At 35.6% G+C, this 22842-nt stretch overlaps 1 protein-coding gene across 3 annotated transcripts in view; it reads right to left on the bottom strand.

Moving 5' to 3' along the window:
- The window catches only part of MNS1 (meiosis specific nuclear structural 1), a 137217-nt gene that overhangs the window by 13549 nt on the left and 100826 nt on the right, over window positions 1-22842 (bottom strand). For all 3 annotated transcript variants that reach the window (XM_064485568.1, XM_064485569.1, XM_064485570.1), the window contains 4 exons: window positions 5162-5264; window positions 2513-2742; window positions 1731-1947; window positions 1524-1631 (listed from right to left, as the gene is read on the bottom strand). In XM_064485568.1, coding sequence (XP_064341638.1) covers window positions 1524-1631; window positions 1731-1947; window positions 2513-2742; window positions 5162-5264 — 658 coding nt within the window. The remainder of the gene's footprint in view (window positions 1-1523; window positions 1632-1730; window positions 1948-2512; window positions 2743-5161; window positions 5265-22842) is intronic.

Here is a 22842-nt window from a genome sequence, read left to right as displayed (position 1 = left end):
AACTCAAGTCACCAAAACTCACCAAATATGAAATAAGATAATTTGAATAGCTCTATTAAGTAACTATTAAAAATATTAAATTAATATTTTAAAACTCTCAAAAAAAAAATAAAGCTCCAAACCAAGATGGCTTCACTGGAAAATTCTATCAAATACTTAAAGAAGAATTAACACCAATTCTAAACAATCTCTTCCATAAAACAGGAGAGGAGGAAGTACTTCCCTATTCATTTTATGAAGAAAATATTACCCTGACACCAGTATAAACAAGCAAAAACTAAAAACCCATATTCCTCATGAATATGGATGCAAAAATCCTTAACACAGTATTAGAAAAATAAAATCCAGCCACATATTAAAAGACACATACACCATGACCAAGTGGGGTTTATTCCAGTGATGCAGGAGGTTCAGTACCCACCAAAATCAATCAATGGGATCCACTAGGCTAAAGAAGAAAAAGCATATGATGAATAGATGTAGGAATAGATGTAGGAAAAGCATATGAGGATATATTCAACAGCCTTTCATGATAAAAATTTTCAGAAAACAGCAAAGAGAACATCTTTAACTTAATAAAGAATATCTACCAAAAAATCAACAATTAACAGAACGCTTTTCCCTGATACATAACAAAGAAAGTTGATGTCTACTCTCATCACTCTTATTCAGCACAGTGCTAGCCAGTGCTGGGAGTTTTACCCAGTCCAATAAACAAAAAAAGTAAATAAAAGGTGTACACATAAGAAAGCAAGAAGTAAAACAGTCCCTATTTGCAGAAGACATGACTATGTATGGAAAAACAAACCAACACCTACATCTACTAAGTGAATTCAACAAGGTCATGAGGTACAAGGTAAGTATTAAAAACTCAATTCATTAGCAACAAGTATGTGGACACTGAAATTAAAACTTGAATTCAATTTACAATCACTCAAAAAACTGAAACACATGCAAATCTAACAAAACACGTACAGAATTTGTATGCTGAAAACTGTAAACACATGAAAAAATTCAAAGATCATCTAAATAGATGTCTATGTATTAACAAGGAGTACTGAAGTCTTCAATTATAAATATGGATTTGTTTATTTCTCCTTTAAGTTTTATCAGTTTTGCTTCATGTATTTTGAAGTCTTATTTAGGTTCATACACCTTTAGGGCTATTAACAGCGTCTAGATGAATTTAGCCTGTTATGATTATGATTTCTACTCTACCTTCCTCTTGATGAGTGTCTGTATGGTTTATCTTTATACTCTTGCTTTTAAACTACATGTGTCTTCATATTACAATTATGTTTCTTGGTAGACAACACAGTTGCATCATGCTTTTGATGCAGTGTGTGAGCTGCTGCCTGGATCTGGCTTTTTTATCCAGCCAGAAAATTTGATTGTTGTGTTCATACTACTTACATGTAATGTAATTATCAACACAGTTGGGTTTAAATCTAATATCTTTCTACTACTTCATCTCAGAATAATACTCATCTTTTTAAATCATTCCTTCAATTTCCAAAACTTACTTCTAGTTTCTTTTTATGTATTTCAGCTTGTTCTTCCTGGTACAATTCCTGTCGCACTTGTTCTAAATCTTCACGTTGCCGCAGCGTTTCTTCCAATCTCTGAGTCAGCTATTAAATTAAAAAACACACAAACATGTATAGGAATCACATTCTATAACAAATATTACAGAATTTCTCCAATGTTTAAAAAAATGGTTATTTTACTACCATATTCTGAAGCTGTAGCCTTTTTTCTTCATTTTCTTGAACTTTTGCCATCCGATCTTCTTCTCTTTGTTCCTGCATCTTGGCAAACTCTATGATTTTTCTGTTTTCTTCTTCCATCTCCTCACGTTTCTTTTTTCTCCAGAGGGCCTGCTCTTTCTTAAACTCTTCTATATATCTTCGAGTTGTATTCATTTTTTCTAACTTATGTTGTCTTTCCCTAATAAGTAACAGTGAGTGCATTTTTATAGTAACAGAGATAATAAAATATCCAAAAAAATGTGCCTTTTCTTTCAGTTGATAATAATGTGGAGAAAATGGCTTTCCTATTTAGTTTGTTCATTCATGCATGCAGCAAACATTCTGAGTGTCTACTATGTGTCACTAAATAGAGACACATAAGAATTTTCTGAGTAAATTACTACAATGTTTCTTCTCTAACCTATACTGAAGTTTTATTTCATAAAGACCACAACCCATTTATATAAGCCTTCTACCATTCTACACTTTAGCTGTCTACCAAGGAAATGACATAAAACAAGTCCTCTGACATATGATATGGGCATATTTAAGAAAAACAAAGGTTTAGTCACTGTCAATAAATATTTATTATCAATTATCATGCTAACAAAGATAAATAAGAGTTGGTCTCAGTTTATGTGATAACATTTCCTGAGGACTTAACTAGGTATTAGGCACTGACTAGGTGATTTACTCCTCACAACAAGCCTGAGATAAAGCTAATATAAACATTTAGGCATGTAAGAAAGTCGGGATAAACTTACAATTGATCTTCTTCGTAGATTTTCCTAACAATTTCATCAATCATGAGTTTCTCTTTCAGCAACTGCTCATAAGCTTCCTGCTTTTTCTTTTCTTGTTCTTCAAGTTGTTTCTCTAAGTCAAGATTATACTGTGCTTTTACTTTGTTTCGTTTGTCCTCTGCAGCATTCTCTTCCTTTATTAACCTCTCATGTTCTTCCATCATAGTTTTGGCTATTTCAGCATCACGTTTCTATTATTAAAACAAAATTAATCTTTCCATTTTCAAATTGGAGCACAGTATGATACAATATTTTTAACAGATGGAACTGAGTATTATAAAGCCTGCTACATAAAATATTTTCATCTGTGTAGGTAAAAAGCAAAGGTAAGTCACTGTCACCTGAAGGGTTTAAATTATGAGTCAAACCCTAAGGAGGCTTTTCTATTCAAGTAGCTCTCTCAGGGCAATACATGATATGGAGAGTAACTCCACATTTGAAAAACAGTAAGTAAAGTAAAGTACTTTATTAATAACTTAACCATGCTAACTGCCGAAGCAGTCATCTTTTCCTTCTGTTTAAAAGTTGAGGTAGGCAATTTTCAGATTTTAGCTCCACTGGATATCGGCTACTATCTTCCTCATACAGATCTGCTATTAAATAGCTCTGAGCAGCTCTTAAGTTTCTCCCAGCCTAAGGTTTCTTTCCCAACACTAGCCTTTGAAGTACCCCCCTTACTCATTTATTAAAGGCCCTTTGTAATCACTAACTTAAAAGGGTCACATATGTTACCGTGCCTGTTTTCTCAGGTTTTAATTCACTCATTCAAGACAGTTCCTTCTTAATTAGGAATCTTGCTTCCTGAAAGGGTTAAACTCCTTACTTGTTTTGAGCATTTTGAAATCATTTAACAATGTTTTTAAGTAAATTTATTGGGGCTATTTTAAAAATTTACCCTTTACCATTATGATCACATCCCAAATTCTAGAATGGTTAGCAGCATCAAATATAAAAGAAACAGATAAAATATTAATGCTAAATGCCACTCCTGACCTAATTGATGCCTTTAACATATACATTGTTAATATGACTTGACCAAAATTCTCTTTCCTTCCATTTTCTTACCACATGTGGTACTAGACTCTTTAGAAAAAATACGAAATAACGAAAACATGTATCTACAGGTTGCCACACTTGGTGGAAATAGTGTTCTCATTTCACAGATAAGAAAACTAAGGCTGAGAGAGAGAGAACCAAAACTAGTACCTAAATATCCTGACACCTAGTCAAGTGCTACGAGTATTTGACTTTAATTTTTGTGGGTCAACTTTATTTAGAATGTAACAGCAATTCTTTCGAGATTCGGATTAAAATGTCTACAGTTGCCTTAAAAGCCCTCAATTACCAGAATAATTAAAACTGCAAACTACTGGTCAAATAGTACATTGTTTATAGTATACTTCGTTTTTGAAAGGATAGAATAGAACTATATGTCTTCTGAAGTGAAATCTCCTTACCATCTCCTACCATCTGCCACACGAAAGGCTGTCACTGTTAACAGCATGCTGTAGAGCCCTCCAGACTTTTCCTATGCTAACACACCTGCACACACATGTATCACTGAGGCCAGCACCTATTCTTATTTGATCCCTACATAACACGACACTGGTTACATGTTCTGGTATCACCCCTCTAACTGTACGTGTGAACAGGTGTTTGTAGACATATACAACATGTATATACATACGCTGATATGCACATACATATATGTACAGGTTTTTAAAAACAAAGTAGTCTGTGATATGTATTATTCTCCAACTTGGTTTTATTTTCCTTACAACTTGCTTTTTGTCTTTTTAACCTATAATATATTCTGGCCACCTTTAAAAGCCAGAACATTTGCCGCTACCTTTCTCTTTAATAGCCGTATATCATCTTTGAAAGGGATACAGGAAAGAGGGAACACTACTCTCAAAATGCTCTGCAAAATAACAGAGAATTGAGAGAAGGGAACTGAAAGGACTGTTTAATGTTGCAATCAGACCTTTTCATCTCTGTCTAGCCTTTCTGAGTGACAATGAGAGTTCAAGTAATGATGTGCACTCTGCTTGTAAATGTAAATAAATCCTACTTTATATTATACTGACTAACACTACCGCTGAGAATCTGAAACTCCTTTGCCCAAGAGTGACTATTACCCTGAACTAGGCAGTAGGACAGGAGGAAGAAAAGAGGATGAAAATAGAAGAAAACATGAGAAGATTGCTGTTTATAAAACAGAAAAAGTTTCCTAAAGTTGATGCAATAGTTTTATTTTTTAACACATTTAAAAAAAATTTAATAACATTCTAAAATATACTGATCATGCTAACAACCTGTATTGGTCTGTCAAAGAATAATCAGTTAGAAACCATTAAGAATGCTGGGAGTTACAGAATATAGCTATTCGTTCTAAGCAGTAACCTAAATCTTTGTGTCTGGAAAGGCTCTAATATTAAATTACCCAAGGCTAAATATCCATAATTTCCTGCACCTTAAGGATCTGAAAAGTATAAAAGCCTTTAAGAAATCTGACAGTGTAAATTCTTTATAGTATGCAACAATTTCCAAAAAGTTGGTTTTCTAAATGAAGCTACAAATACAGAAAACAATGACCAAAAATGTAATTACCATTTGCTCATATTTAATGGCATCCTTTTCAGCAATTTGAGCTGCTCTTTCTTTATTCATGTAAGCTGCTTTTAATTTCTTCTCCAATTCTCTGAGTTCAAAACTGTTTTTAAAAAAGCCAGAAATTTAAATTTAAGTACCATATATCTTACTATTTTAAAAATTACATGCAATTTAAAAGGATTTTTTTCTAAATGTATAACAGATATTTGTATTATTTTTAAGATATTTTGAAATTCATTTCTCCATTTGTCAAAAGAAAAATTAAAATACATGTGAAATGATAAACTATAATTAATTTTTCTAAACAAAACAACACTTTTATTTTTAAATCTAATCACTACAAGTCTTTTTGCCAGTGCCTGGCTCAGAAAAGGTACTGAATCAATACTGGTTAAAATTTCTGTCCAGTTACTAATTGAGCTAAAAGAAAAACTGTAGTGGAGGGGTTTAAACCTATGCAAGTTACTTAAATTTTGTACTTCAGTTTTGCTATCTGAAAAGGGGTAGTCTGAGGAATTAAAGTTAATGTGTATAAAGTAAATACTCTATATACAGTAACTATTTTTGATGGTGATGAATAGGGAGTAACGTGGGCAAGTTTGCTTCACTCTTCTGGCCTAATCTTATCTGTTAAAAAATGGGGATTGGCCTAACTATCCTTTAAAATAGGAGACATAAAGAACTTCACAGACAAGCTAAGACTAAAGAATTTAGCAACACTACAGTATGCTAAAAGAAATACTGAAAGATCTACTCTAAATAGAAAAGGAAGCAGAATGCTACAGAAAGGAGAAAACCATAATTGGAAAGATGATAACTACCATGAATTACAACAGAATAAAAATGAAATTGTAAAAGAGGGTGGGAGAAGGAAGCAAGAAAATACAGGGGTTTTTTTTCTTTTTTAAATTTTTTCTCGGTAGGATGGGTTTGAGCTTATATTCCTATCTGTTTAAACAGTTATAGTAATGGGTTAATATACATACAAAACAGGGTAACTACAAGCCAAAAACTTACAATAGAGTCACAAAAAATAAATAAAACCAAGATAATACAAAGGAGATTACCAAACCACAAAAAGAAAAGGAACAAAGAGGAAATACCAAATCAACTGCAAAACTAAGTTCAAAATAGCAGTAAACACACATCTATCATTAATTACTGTAAATGTAATGGACTAAATGCTCCAATCAAAAGGCAGAGTGGCAGACTGGATAATAAAGCAAGAACCTTCAGTATGCTGCATACAAAAGACCCACTTTAGGGAGAAGGACACATATAGATTGAGAGTGAGAGGATGGAAAACGATATTCCAAGCAAATGGAAAAGCCAAGAAAGCAGGAGTAGCAATACTGATTTCAGACAAAATAGGCTTTAAAACAAAGGCCATAAAGAAAGATAAAGAAGGACATTTTATAATGATTAAAGGAGTAATACAAGATAAAGATACACTCATTAATATATATGCACCCATACAGGAGCACCTAAGTACATAAACCAACTACTAACAGAGATAAAGGGGGAAACTGATGGGCATACAATGATTGTCGGAGACTTTAACACCGCATTAACATCACTGGAGAGATCTTACAGACAGAAAATAAATAAGGCAACAGAGAAATTAAATGATACAAAAGAAAAATTAGATTTGGTGGACATTTTCAGAACATTCCACCCCCCAAAAATAGAATATACATTCTTTTCAAGTGCACATGGAACATTTTCTAGGGTTGATCATGTACTTGGGCACAAAAGAAGACTCAAGAATTTTAAGAAGATAGAAATTAACTCAAGCATTTTTTCTGACCACAATGCCATGAAACTAGAAATCAACTACAGAAAAACAAAGGAGAAAAAAATGACAGCATGGAGATTAAACAACATGCTACTAAAAAACCAGTGGGTCAATGATGAAGTCAAAGTTGAAATTAAAAAATACCTTAAGACAAATGATAATGAAAAGACAACCACACAATGGGACGCAGCAAAGGCACTGCTAAGAGAGAAGTTTATAGGGATACAGGCCTTCCTCAAAAAAAAAAAAAAGAAAAAAAAGAGAACAATCTCAAATAATCTAACACACAAGCTAAAAGAATTAGAAAAAGAAGAGCAAAAAAAACCCCCCAAAAGTCAGCAGAAGGAAGGAAATAAAGATAAGGGAGGAAATAAATAAAATAGAGATTAAAAAAAAAATAGAAAAAAATCAATCAATCCAGCAGCTGGTTTTTTGAAAGAGTAAATAAAACTGGCAAACATCTGGCCAAGCTCACAAAGAAGAGAAAAGAGAGCACAAATAAGCAAACTAAGAAAGGAAAATGGAGAAATTACAGCCAATAACATAGAAATACAAAATATCATACAAGAATATTATGAAAAACTATATAAAAACAAAATAGATTACCTAGAGGAGATGGACAAGTTTCTGGAAACATACAGTCCACCAAGACTAAATCAAGAAGAAACTGACCATTTGAACAAACAGATCATTAGAAATGAAATCAAATTAGCAATAAAAAAAACCTCCCTACAAATAAAAATCCAGGACCAGATGGCTTCACTGGGGAATTCTACCAAACATACAAAGAGGAACTCATACCAGTCCTCAAACTCTTCCAGAAGATTGAAAAGGAGGAACTACTCCCATACTCATTCTATGAAGCCACCATCACCCTGATACCAAAACCAGGCAAAGACACTACCAAAAAAGAGAACTACAGACCAGTATCACAATGAACAAAGATGCAAAAATCCTCACCAAAATATTAACAAATGGAATCCAACAGTACATAAAAAAGATTATACACCATGATCAAGTGGGGTCCATCCCAGGGACACAAGGGTGGTTCAACATACACAAATCAATCAATGTGACACACCACATCAACAAAAGAAAAGACAAAATCCACATGATCATCTCAATAGATGCAGAAAAAGCATTTGATAAAATTCAACACCCATTCATGATAAAACTCTCAAAGTGGATATAGAGAGAACATATCTCAACATAATAAAAGCTATATATGACAAGCCTACAGCCAGCATAGTACTCAACGGTGAAAAACTGAAAACCTTCCCACTAAAATCTGGGACAAGACAAGGATGCCCACTATCACCACTCCTATTCAACATAGTCTTGGAAGTCCTAGCCACAGCAATCAGCCAAGAGAGAGAAATAAAAGGGATCCAAACTGGAAAAGAAGAGGTAAAATTGTCACTATAGGCAGACAACATGATACTATATATAGAAAAGCCTAAAAGTTTCACACAAAACTACTAGAACTAGTAAAAAAAATTCAGTAAGGTAGCAGGATACAAGATTAACGTACAAAAATCAGTTGCATTTCTTTAACAGTGAATCAACAGGAAAAGTAAGGAAACAATCCCCTTTAAAATAGCCCCCAAAGTAATAAAATACCTAGGAATAAATCTAACCAAGGAGGTGAAAGACTTACACATGGAGAACTATAAACCATTGATTAAGGAAATTAAAGAAGACATAAGAAAATGGAAAGATATCCCATGCTCCTGGATTGGAAGAATCAATATTGTTAAAATGGTCACACTGCCCAAGGCAATCTACAGGTTTAATGCAATCCCTATCAAATTACCCAGGACATATTTCACAGAACTAGAAAAAACATAATCAAATTTATATGGAACCACAAAAGACCTAGAATTGCCGAAGTGTTACTGAAGAAAAAGAATTGAGGCTGGAGGAATAACCCTCCCAGACTTCAGACAATACTACAGAGCTACAATAATCAAAACAGCATGGTATTGGTATAAAAACAGACATATGGATCAATAGAACAGAATAGAGAGCCCAGAAATGAACCCACAAACTTTTGGTCAACTAATCTTCAACAAAGGAGGCAAGAACATACAATGGAACAAAGACAGTCTCTTCAGCAAATGGTGAGAAAACTGGACAGCAGCGTGTTAATCATTGAAGCTAGAACACTCCCTTAACCATACACAAAAATAAACTCAAATGGATCTAAGACTTAAACATAAGACAAGATTACATATTTCTTCTCCTAGAAGAAAACATAGGCAAAACATTATTTGACATACATCTCAAAACTGTTCTCCTAGGGCAGTTTACCCAAGCAATAGAAATAAAAGCAAGAATAAACAAATGGGACCTAATGAAACTTACAAGCTTCTGCACAGCAAAGGAAACCATAAGCAAAACAAAATGACAACCTATAGAATGGGAGAAAATTTTTGCCAAGATGAAACTGACAAAGGCTTGATCTCCAGAACATATAAGCAGCTCATAAGACTTAAGAAAAAAACAAATAATCCAATCCAAAAATGGGCAGAAAACCTAAACAAGCAATTCTCCAATGAAAACATATGAATGATCAATAGGCACATGAAAAAATTCTCAATATCACTAATTATCAGAGAAATGCAAATCAAAACTACAATGAGGTATCACTTCACACCATTCAGAATGGCCTTCATTCAAAAGCCCACAAAGGACAAATGCTGGAGAGGCTGTGGAGAAACGGGAACCCTCCTACACTGCTGGTGGGAATGCAGTTTGGTACAGCCATTATGGAAAACAGCATGGAGATTCCTCAAAAGACTAAAATTAGACTTACCATATGACCCAGCAATCCTACTCCTGGGCATATATCCAGAAGGAACCCTACTTCAAAAAGACGCCTGCACCCCAATGTTCATAGCAGCACTATTTACAATAGCCAAGACATGGAAACAGCCTAAATGGCCATCAACAGATGACTGGATAAAGAAATTGTGGTGTATTTATACAGTGGAATACTATTCAGACATAAAAAATGACAATATAACACCATTTACAGTAACATGGATGTCCCTAGAGAATGTCATTCTAAGTGATGTATGCCAGAAAGAGAAAGAAAAACACTATATGAGATCGCTCATATGTGGAATCTAAATAAGGAAAAAAAAAAAAAAAAAAAAGAAGACAAATGAACTTAAATATAAAACAGACTCACATAGACTACAAACTTGTGGTTGCCAGTGAGGACAGCGGTGGGAAGGGACAGACTGGGAGTTTGAGATACATAGATACTGACAGGTATATACAGAAAACACAAATAAGTTTATACTGTATAGCACAGGGAAATATATACAAGATCTTGTTGTAGCTCATAGTGAAAAAGTATGAAAATGAATATATTTATATTCATGTACGACTAAAAAATTGTGCTGTACAGCAGAAATTGAAACAACATTGTAAACTGACTATAACTCAATAAAAAAAAATTAAAATTTTTTTTAAAAAGTGGGGATTGGCCTAAGATAATCTCTGCATTATTTTTAAATGTATCACTTCCCTAACCTTAGTGAAAATATGCCCTACAAAAGTGTTCGTTTTTATGTGCCAGTCATAATTCCGAATATGATAGAATATGGGAATTCTGAGTTGGAAGGATCCTGAGATGCCACCCAGATGTCCATGTTAGTTCTTACAGGAACAAAGAGGCACCCAGTTAACTATAAACTCGATTTACAAGTACCCCTGCCTATAAAGAGACAGCTGCAAGGGGGAATGGAAGAGAGAAACTCCTGGTGTTATGGTGTGGGCCCCTCTTGCCCTTATTGTTGCAGGTGCAAGTGTACATGACCCAAGACTGCCTTCTTTCATAAAAATAACATTATAAATGAGGATTAAGTTTTTAGGTTAGTCTACATATTTTACTCTACTTAGAGGTTGAAATACAAGGATTTTTTTTAGAGATGGGTATTAATGATTATGCACCAATATACAAACCCAAACAATTTATAACATTTTCTACAGAAAAAAAAAAAAAAACTACATCAAATTCCAAACACCAATGTTAAAATAAACAACCTTCATGTGAGCGATAATGCCACACATTTCTTCTAGATATATACCTAAAAGTAAAATTTGAGTCATAGGGTAGACTATGTTCAAATTGAATAGAATAATGCCAGTTTTCCAGTGCTTTTTCAGATTTTTTCAGATTCATAAACACTGCCCAACTGCTCCCACCACTCCAAATCTTCAGTAACACTTTTTAGTCTTAGAAATTTTAACCACTCTTGTGGGTATTTAATTTATCACTGGGGTTTAATACAAATTTCCCTGATCCTAAGGGAACTGAGACATTTTCATATGCTTGAGTCATTTATATATCTTCTGTGAAGTTCCTGTTCAATACTTTGTTAATCTTTTTTAATTTTTATACTGGTTTGTCTACTTTTCATTGTTGCATAAAAGTTCTTTATATATTCTGGATATGTCTCTTATTGATTACATGCGCTGCAAATATCTCCTTCCAGTCTGTGGTTACTCTCATAGTGGTTCCTTGAGATGAAGAGATGTACTCTAACCCATCAATCTTTTTCTCCATTGTCAGTGAATTTTACATCATGTTTTAAGAAATGTGCCCATCCCACGGACATAAATATTTTTCCTTATATTAGTTTCTCAAAGCGTTATTGTTTCACCATTAACTTTTAAATTGAAAACCTTCAGGAATTGACTTTTGTGTGTGGTGTGAGGTAGACATCACGTTAATTTTCTCCCATATGGATATCTAAATCATACAGTACTATTTTATAAAAATGTCTGTTTCTGAATGTTCTACAGTACTGGTTTTGTCATAAACTGTGTATATGTGCATGAATCTGTTTTTGAATTTTCTATCCAATCCTTCCTCAACTGGAGTTCCATATGAGAACTAAGCCTCACAGAAAACTAAGTGATTGTATTTTTAATTTTCTCCAAGATGATATATAGCTGGCATTATTTTAGATCCAGAGGAGCTAAGTTAATTCATTACATATAATGAATGCTCGAGGGCACTAGTGCTTAAAATTTCTGGTTGAGAAGAGCTGCTGTATTCTAGTGCATTGATCCATTGATTTATTCCTCTGTTTATATTGTGCCAAAACTACACTATATTAAATATTGTGGCTTTATAATAAGTATTCATATCCCACAGAAGTTTCCAATTTTGGTCTTCTTAAAGATTGTTTTAGCCATTCCTCCTGTGCATTTCCATATACATTTTAGAATCAGCTTGCCAAACTTCACAACAAATGAAAGTGACTGAGATTGTACTGAAATTATAAATCAACGTGGAGAGTACTGACATGTTTACAATACTGAGTCTTCAATAAACATAATATATCCTTCCCATTATTTTAAGTTCCTTAAAAGTCTGTCAATAATGGCTTATATTTGTTTTTGGCTTGTTACTGAAATTTTCTGCCTCTTTCATTAGGTATTATTTTCTATGTTCTTGTACAAATTATCATTTTAAAAATTTCATTCTCTAATTGTTGCTGATTTACAGAAACGGTTATTGTATATTGACTTCACATCCAGCAACACTGCCAAACTTATAATTTATATGTAGAATATTTCGGATTTTCTACATATACAGTCGTATTATTTGTGAATAATTAAAGTTTTATTTCTTTACTGGCAATCCTAACACCTTACATTTAATCTTCATGCTTTACTGCTCTGGTTAGTACGTCCAATACTGTGATTAACAGAAGGCGTCACAGAAGGTATTCTTGTCTTCTCAGTGTCAGAGGGAAAGTGTCTAACATTTGCCTTTAAGTATTTAGCAATGTTTTTATAGTCTTAGAAGGATGTTGATTTGTATCAACTAGTTTTTTTCTGCTCATGATTTCTCTATTCTATTCTGTTACTGGGATGAATCACATTTATTGATTTTCTAATGTTAAACCAACTTTGTATTCTTGGTATAAATTAAATTTGGTCAGATGTGTTATCTTTCTTACATACCCCTGAATTTGATACTGACTAATATATTCCAGATTATAATAGCTAAATTCGTGAGATAGATTAGTCTATAATTTTCTTATAAAATGCAGGTACTGATCTGGTTAAAATAAAATGAGAAGTGTTCCCTCTTTTCCTATTCTGCCAAACTATGTAAGGTTTGAATGTTTGATGAAACTCACCAGGAACCCCCTTATTGGTTTCTTTAGGGACAAGGTTAATTATATACAATACCTGTAAATTATAAAAAGCTATAAAAAAAATTTAGGTTTCCATTTCTACTAGTGTCAGTTTGGAATGTGCTATTTAGTAATTTCTCTTAATTTTCAAATTTGCATAAAATTATTCACAGTATCCTGTGATTTTCTACAATGATCTCTTATTTGTACGATCTACAGTTATATCCCATTATCCATTCCTAGAACTGGTTGCTTGTACATCCTCTTTTACACTTCATCATTCCTGTCAGGGATTATCAATTTTCCTAGCCTCTTTCAAGGCACAATTTTTGGCTTTGTTGATTCTACTTTACATTTACATTTCTAATTTGCTCATTTCTGCTCTTTATTATTATGCCCTCCTCCTCCATTATTTTTTAATCACTCCAGATGGGAATTTTCTGTTTTCTAATAATTCCAGATGGAGTCTTCTAATAGTCATTCTAGATTATAAGCTACCCTCAAGAAACAGCTTTAACTACACCCTGTAAGTTTGGAGTTTTTTTTAATATTAGAACTTTTTTATTGTGATAAAAATATATGTAACAAAAGTTTGCCATTTTAACTATTTTTAAGTGTACTGGCATTAATTACATTCATAACGTTTGTCAACTGTCAACATTATTTCCAAAATTTTTTCCCCAAAAGAAATGCTGTACCTATTTAAGCAGTAACTCTATTCCTCCCTTCTCTAATTTACTTTTTGTCCCTGTAAATGTGTCCCTAGATATTTCATGTAAGTGAAATTATACAATATTTGTCCTATTGTTTCTAACATAGTTGGGTTTAAGTTTACACTCTTAGTATTTTATTTCTACTTGTCCTACCAATTCTAGGTCCTCTCTTCTCTTCTTTTTGTCTCTCTGCTTGGAGTCCCCTAGACCATCCGCCTAGGTTTGATAATTCACTAGGTGGACTCACAGGACTCAGCTTATAGTCACACTCATGACTGTGATTTATTACAGTGAAGTAGAGAGTAAAACTGACATGGAAAAAAAGCATGTGGCCAAACTGTGGAGGAAATCAGCTGCATGTTTCCAAAAGTTCTCCCCCAGTGGAGTCACAGGACATGCTTAATTTCCCCAGCAACAAGCTGTGACAACATGTGACAACTATCTACCAGGAAAAGCTCACTAAGCTCACTAGAGACTTAGGGCCCAAGGTTTTCATTAGGGGCTGGTCATGTAGGCACCCCCTGCCTGGCAAGTACCAAAATTCCAGACTATTAGAAAGAACAGAAGTTCAGCATAAACTATATTGTTTTTTCCAGTTTAGGCACTCTTATCATAAAGTGGTGGGTACCTTCTTGAAATCCAAGTTTCAAGATGCCAGTCAAGGACCAAACTTGCAAGCAGGACTTTTTAAGGATACTACCTCAAGTGCGTTATGTTAACTCTTTCCTGCACAGCCTCATCATTTTTTATTATCACATTTTCCCTCTATTAATTAACCATATATTCTTTTCCACATTTTTATTACAGATATTACATGTTTGTTTCATGTCTAATAAAATTTGCCCATTATTTTTTTTACTAAATAGTAAGAGATTCTTGACCATCTCTTGACATAGATTCTTTACCTCCATGTATTTACTTCCTACTTCATTTTTGTTACAGTTTGTTATATTTTTAACTCTTTATATACTTTAAACTCCAAAGACACTATAGTAAGTGATTAGCATATTCAAATTTCACCTAGATTTATTACATATTTGCATTCCTGAAGTTCTAAAATTAATGCTGGGATCATTTTCATTCTTCTACCTGAATAAAAACTGCTAGTATTTCCTTGAATGCAGGGTTATCGGTGATCAACTCTCTTTTTGTTTGTCTGAAAATGTTATTTTTTAATCCACCTCATCTACTTTATTTTAATAATTAACGTCTTGATTATCAGTCTGGAGTACAATCATACTGGATCAGCAGGTTGTTAATTTATTTAATAAGGGAAGACTATCTCTGGCTTCTTTGAGCTAGTTTTTGCTTACCTTAAAAACAAGTTATAAATGAGGTACCTTTTTTGCTTTCATAAAACTGTGATAACTATGAAATAAATATACAGTTGCTCATTATGTAGTAACTAATTATAAGTAACTGTACAACTAATTATAGTTAATGATTAGTGCTATAATTAAAATAGGATTTCTAAAACTAGACAGTAAGTTTTCTCAACTCCAGTTAAAAGCTGTGATGAAATTAAATTGTCTTTTAAATATGTGCCTGGATTAAAAAAACCACGTGTTCAAAATCAAGTAAGAGTCTCATGACTTTTGTACTTGAACAATTATTTTCAAAATAAACTTCAATGATCTTTTAAAAAATTACACTGGGTTTTAAAAATTAACTCCTTTTAAATTTAAAGAGACTAATCTTGGGGCAGAGGCCAAGATAGAGTAGAAGGACGCTCACAGGTCACCCTCTCCCACAAATGCACCAAGACTGACGTCCACAGACCCACTCAGCCAACCAGAGCACCTGCAGAAATCCTACAGAACATCTCCCTCTTCAAAAGATAGACACGTGAAAAATCTGGTAGGAAAAAGGAAAAAAGAAACAAGAAAAGGCAAAACAGAGCGGGATGGGTCCCGCGGGGAGGGAGTGGCAAAGGAGGACTGGCTCGTTCGCTGGGTCTCCCCTCCGCAACCGAGAGGCCAGCGGGACGGAGGGGGAGCCTCCGAGGCTCTGATCTGTACAGAGCAGCCCTTGGCCAACAGAAATAAGTTAAATGGGCACAGAGGGTCCCCGCAACACCCAGCCCGAGACGCAGCCCAGCAGCTGGGGGTGGGGGCAGGGCCAGGCTGCCCGAGACGGGCGGAGGACTGGGACGGCTGCCCTGAGGCAGCCCCGGGGGACTGCAGGGGGCTGCACGCTGTGGCTGTGGGTGCACAGGGCAGAACCTGGGCCCTCCATGAAACAACACGGCTGATGTGCCCTGGGGGGAAGGGTGCATACCCCCATCTCTGAAAACCCGCGGAAAGTTTTCAGGTGAAGAGAGGCAGGGTCAGGCACAGCCACCATATCCTCCAGCGTTTAGCACCCGGGCGGGGAGGGGGCGAAACCTACATCCGCACCTAAAAACTTGGCAGCCTCAAGGGCCAGAGACTTGTCTACAGCCCAAGGCAAGTAGGATCCTTCAGTCCTGGTCCCTCAGAGAACTTGCTCCACCAAGACAAACAAGGAGCTGGGTTTTGGCCAGGAGCAGGGCCAGGGCTGTTCCTCGGTCTTCCCCGAGCCCGCCTGCGGAGCGCCGACCAGGGGGGAGCGCGCAGCCGCACAGAGCAGCGGAGCCACGGGCGCCGGGAGAGCGTGGGTGGCCCCCCACCTTTCGGGTAGGAACGTAGCCCCTGACCGTGGTGCTGGGAGGGGGCGCACCCCCTCCTCCTACCTGGCCAGTCTGCAACATCTGACTGCGGCATCGGGAAGGGCAGTGACCCGCCCGCCCACAGCAAAGGAAAGCTGCACCTGACCCAGTGTTAGGAGGAGGCGCGATCTGCTTGCCGACAGGCACTGGGAGCAGCACAGACGAGGGCGCCAACGGAAGGCCTCTGGAAACAACAAGCTGAGATCCCAAAACAGGACGAAGACAGAAAGACTTCACATTAAAAGCACACAGTCTCCAGGAGAACATCGACTCCCCCCCCCCCTTTTTTTTAAAATCTGTTTTTACCTGTTCTATTTTCTATTACCCATTTAATTTTTACTTCTTAAACAGTTATATATACCCCCAGTTTTAATCCCTTTTAAATTTTTAAAAAAATATTTTTATTATTTTAAAAAATTCTGCTTTAACGTGCTCTTCTATTATTCATTATACACTGTTTTCAAACCTTTTTTTCTCCTTTCTTTTAAAATTCTTTCTCTTTTTTTCTTTTCTGTTCTATTCCTACATAGGCATTAGATAGATAAACTCCTTAAGGACAATAGATAGCTGATACTCCATAAACCACAGTGCCAGAGAGGTAGGAGCAAGATGAAGCAGACAAACCATTCCCAATTAAAAGAACAAGAGAAATGCCCTGAAAGAACGATCAATGAAATAGACATCGATAGCCTACTAGATCAAGATTTCAAAAAAGGAGTGATCAAAGTAGTGAAGGAACTAAAAGAGATAGTGTTTAGAGATATAAAATATGTCAGAAATGAAATTGAAGCTATAAAGAAGAGCCAAGTAGAATTGGTAAACTCATTGGCTGAGATGAGGAATGATCTAAAGGCTGTGCAAAGCAGAATAGATAATGCAGAGGAAAGAATTAGTGACCTAGAAGACAGGACAACAGAAAGCACCCAATCAGAAGAGAGCTACAAGATAAACAAAAACAAATGAAAATAGCATAAGGGACCTAAGGGATAATATAAAGCATGCCAATCTTCGCATAATAGGGGTCCCAGAAGGGGAAGAAAGATCAAAGGGGATTGGAAAGGTTTTTGAAGAAATCATGACTGAAAACTTCCCAAACTTAAAGAAGGAATCAGATATCCAAGTACAGGAAGCTCAGAGGGTCCCAAACAGGAAGAACCCAAATAAACCCACACCAAGACATACCATAATCAAGATGGCCAGAGTCAAGGATAAAGAAATGATTCTAAAGGCAGCAAGAGAAAAGCAAAGAGTGAGTTACAAGGGAACCCCCATAAGGCTCTCACCTGATTTCTCTACACAAACACTACAGGCCAGAAGGGAGTGGCAAGATATATTCAAAGTCCTGAATGAAAAAAAGATGCAGCCTAGGATACTTTATCCAGCAAGGCTATCCTTTAGGATAGAAGGAGAGATAAAGAATTTCACAGACAAGAAAAAGCTGCAGGAGTTTAGCAACACTAAACCCATGCTAAAAGAAATATTGAAAGGTCTACTCTAAATAGAAAAGCAGCAGGATGCTACAGAAATGAGAAACTCACAACTGGAGAGGTGATAACTCATGAATTACAAAGAAAATAAACATGAAATTATAAAAGAAGACAACAAATCATTGAGAGTGGGAGAGGAAGGCAGGAAAATATAGGATTTTTTTTCTTTCTTTTTTAAATTTTTTGTTCTCAGTAGGATGGGTTTGAGATCATGTTACTATCAGTTTAATAAAAACAGTTATACTAATGGGCTAATAGACTTACAAAAAAAGGGTAACCACAAGCCAAAAACTTACAAGGGAGTCACAAAAACTAAATAAAATCCATGATAATACAAACAAAAATTACCAAACCACAAAAGGAAGAAGAAAGGAACAAAGAGGAAATACCAAATCAACTACAAAGATAAGTTCAAAATGGCAATAAACACACACCTACCATTAATTACTGTAAATGTTAATGGACTAAATGCTCCAGTCAAAAGACAGAGTGGCAGATCGGATAATAAAGCAAGAACCTTCAATATGCTGCATACAAGAGACCCACTTTAGGGAGAAGGACACATATAGATTGACAGTGAAAGGATGGAAAAGGATATTCCATGCAAATGGAAAAGCCAAAAAAGCAGGTGTTGCAGTACTGATTTCAGACAAAATAGACTTTAAAACAAAGGCCATAAAGAAAGATAAAGAAGGACATTTTATAATGATTAAAGGAGTGATACAAGATGAGGATATTACACTCGTTAATATATATGCACCCAATATAGGAGCACCTAAGTACATACAAGAATTACTAACAGAGATAAAGGGGGATATTGATGGGAATACAATCATAGTTGGAGATTTTAACACTGCATTAACATCACTAGACAGATCTTCCAGACAGAAAATAAACAAGGCAACAGAGAAATTAAATACTACAATAGAAAAACTAGATTTGGTGGATATTTTCAGAGCATTACACCCCCAAAAAATAGGATATACATTCTTTTCAAGTGCACATGGAACATTTTCCAGGATCGATCATGTACTTGGACACAAAAGAAACCTCAACAATTTTAAGAAGATAGAAATTATCTCAAGCATCTTTACTGACCACAATGCCATGAAACTGGAAATCAACAACAGAGAAACAAAGGAGAAAAAAAGGAAAGCATGGAGATTAAACAATATGTTATTGAAAAAACAATGGATCAATGAGGAAATCAAAGCTGAAATTAAAAAAATACCTTGAGACAAATGAAAATGAAAGCACAACCACTCAACACCTATGGGACACAGCAAAGGCAGTGCTAAGAGGGAAGTTTATAGCGATACAGGCCTTCCTCAAAAAAGAAGAACAATCTTAAATAATTTAACCCACCACCTGAATGAATTAGAAAAAGAAGAACAAAAAGCCCCAAAAAGCAGCAGAAGGAAGGAAATAATGAAGATCAGAGAGGAATTAAATACAATAGAGATTAACAAGACCATAGAAAAAATCAACCAAACCAAAAGCTGGTTTTTTGAAAAAGTAAATAAAATCGACAAACCTCTGGCCAAACTCAAAGAAGAAAAAAGAGAGAGCACAAATTAGCAAAATAAGAAAGGAAAATGGAGAAATTACAACAAACAAAATAGAAATACAGCATATCATACGAGAATATTATGAAAAACTATATGGAACCAAACTGGATAACCTAGAGGAGATGGACAAGTTTCTGGAAACATACTGTCCACCAAAACTGAATCAAGAAGAATCTGAACACTTGAACAATCTGATCACTAGAAAGGAAATAGAAATAGCAACAAAAAACCTCCCTACAAATAAAAGTCCAGGACCGGACGGCTTCACCAGGGAATTCTACCAAACATACAAAGAAGAACTCATACCAGTCCTTCTCAAACTCTTCCAGACGATTGAAAAGGAGGGAATACTCCCAAACTCATTCTATGAAGCCACCATCACCTGATACCAAAACCAGGCAAAGACACTACAAAAAAAGAGAATTATAGGCCAATATCACTGATGAACATAGACGCCAAAATCCTCACCAAAATTTTAGCAAATAGAATCCAACAACACATAAAAAAGATTATACATCACGACCAAGTGGGGTTCATCCCAGGGACACAAGGCTGGTTCAACATACGCAAATCAATCAGTGTAATACATCACATCAACAAGAGAAAGGACAAAAATCACATGATCATCTCAATCGATGCAGAAAAAGCATTTGATAAAATTCAACACCCATTTATGATAAAAACTCTCGCCAAAGTGGGTATAGAGGGAACATATCTCAACATAATAAAAGCTATATATGACAAACCTACAGCCAGCATAGTACTCAACGGTGAGAAACTCAAAAGCTTCCCACTAAAATCTGGGACAAGACAAGGATGCCCACTATCACCACTCCTATTCAACACAGTCCTGGAAGTCCTAGCCACAGCAGTCAGGCAAGAGAAAGAAATAAAAGGGATCCAAATTGGAAAAGAAGAGGTAAAAGTGTCATTATATGCTGATGACATGCTACTATATATAGAAAACCCTAAAAGGTCCACACAAAAGTTACTAGAGCTGATTGAAGAATTCAGCAAGGTAGCAGGTTACAAAATTAACGTTCAAAAATCAGTTGCATTTCTTTACGCTAAGGATAAATCAACAGAAGAAGAAAGTAAAGAAACAATCCCCTTTAAAATAGCACCCAAAGTAATAAAATATCTGGGAATAAATCTAACCAAGGAGGTGAAAGAATTATACACAGAAAACTATAAACCATTGATGAAGGAAATTAAAGAAGACTTTAAAAAATGGAAAGATATTCCATGCTCTTGGATTGGAAGAATCAATATTGTTAAAATGGTCACACTGCCCAAGGCAATCTACAGATTTAATGCAATCCCTATCCAATTACCCAGGACATATTTCACAGAACTAGAAAAAATCATAATAAAATTCATATGGAACCATCAAAGACCTAGAATTGCCAAAGCATTACTGAAGAGAAAGAAAGAGGCTGGAGGAATAACTCTCCCAGACTTCAGACAATACTATAGAGCTACAGTCATCAAGACAGCATGGTATTGGTACCAAAACAGACATATAGACCAATGGAACAGAATAGAGAGCCCAGAAATGAACCCACAAACTTTTGGTCAACTCATCTTTGGCAAAGGAGGCAAGAATATACATTGGAATAAAGACAGTCTCTTCAGCAAATGGTGTTGGGAAAACTGGACAGCAGCATGTAAAACAATGAAGCTAGAACACTCCCTTACACCATATACAAAAATCAACTCAAAATGGATTAAAGACTTAAACATAAGACAAGATACAATAAACCTCCTAGAGGAAAACATAGGCAAAACATTATCTGACATACATCTCAAAAATTTTCTCCTAGAAGAAATAAAAGCAAGAATAAACAAATGGGACCTAATGAAACTTACAAGCTTCTGCACAGCAAAGGAAACCAGAAATAAAACAAAAAGACAACCTACGGAATGGGAGAAAATTTTTGCAAATGAAACTGACAAAGGCTTGATCTCCAGAATATATAAGCAGCTTATACGACTCAATAAGAAAAAAATAAACAACCCAATCCAAAAATGGGCAGAAGACCTAAACAAGCAATTCTCCAAGGAAGACATACAAATGATCAATAGGCACATGAAAAAATGCTCAATATCACTAATTATCAGAGAAATGCAAATCAAAACTACAATGAGGTATCACTGTTGGCCCCTGACTGTGGGAACCAAGGAACGAGCCTTGGGCTGGAATGGTAAACAAGTTATAAAAGCTGCAGACTCAGAGGTGAGAAGGCTGGTTAGCCAAGGACAGGTAAGATCCCCAGAGGGGAGCAACCCAAGACAGGCACAGCCACCTGAGTCCAACAAGAATGTTTGAAGCAGCCGTTTCTCATACATTCTGCCCTGATAAGCTGTAAGACTCACTGGTGCCAACACGAGCATGATTTACCAAACACAAAGGGTCTTCTGACCTTGAGCCAGATGCTGCCTGTTAAACCATTTCCCTTGTCATTCTTCTTTGCTATATAAGACTGTGCAACTTAAAGCTTCAGAATAGCCATCAGCTCTCTCTGCATACGGTGTGTATGTGTACATGGTATCGCGACACTGACAATCACCTCACACCAGTCAGAGTGGCCACCATTCAAAATTCCACAAATGACAAATGCTGGAGAGACTGTGGAGAAAAGGGAACCCTCCTGCACTGCTGGCAGGAATGCAGTTTGGTGCAGCCACTGTGGAAAACAGTATGGAGATTCCTCAAAAGACTAAAATTAGACTTACCATATGACCCAGGAATCCCGCTCCTGGGTGTATATCCAGAAGGAACCCTACTTCAGGATGACACCTGCACCCCAATGTTCATAGCAGCACTATTTACAACAGCCAAGACATGGAAACAGCCTAAATGTCCATCAACAGATGACTGGATAAAGAAATTGTGGTATATTTATACAATGGAATACTACTCAGCCATAAAAACCGACAACATAATGCCATTTGCAGCAACATGGATGCTCCTGGAGAATGTCATTCTAAGTGAAGTAAGCCAGAAAGAGAAAGAAAAATACCATATGAGATAGCTCATATGTGGAATCTAAAACAAACAAAGCATAAATACAAAACAGAAATAGACTCACAGACATAGAATACAAACTTGTGGTTGCCAAGGGGGCGGGGGGCATGGGAAGAGAGAGACTGGGATTTCAAAATTGTAGAATAGATAAACAAGATTATAGCACAGGGAAATATATACAAGATTTTATGGTAGCTCACAGAGAAAAAAATGTGACAATGAATATACACTTGTTCATGT

The sequence above is a fragment of the Camelus dromedarius genome, chromosome 5 (assembly GCF_036321535.1).
Source record: "Camelus dromedarius isolate mCamDro1 chromosome 5, mCamDro1.pat, whole genome shotgun sequence".
NCBI lineage: Eukaryota > Metazoa > Chordata > Mammalia > Artiodactyla > Camelidae > Camelus > Camelus dromedarius.
Note: the sequence above shows the minus strand (reverse complement) of the source record. Positions and strands in the feature narration are given on the sequence as shown.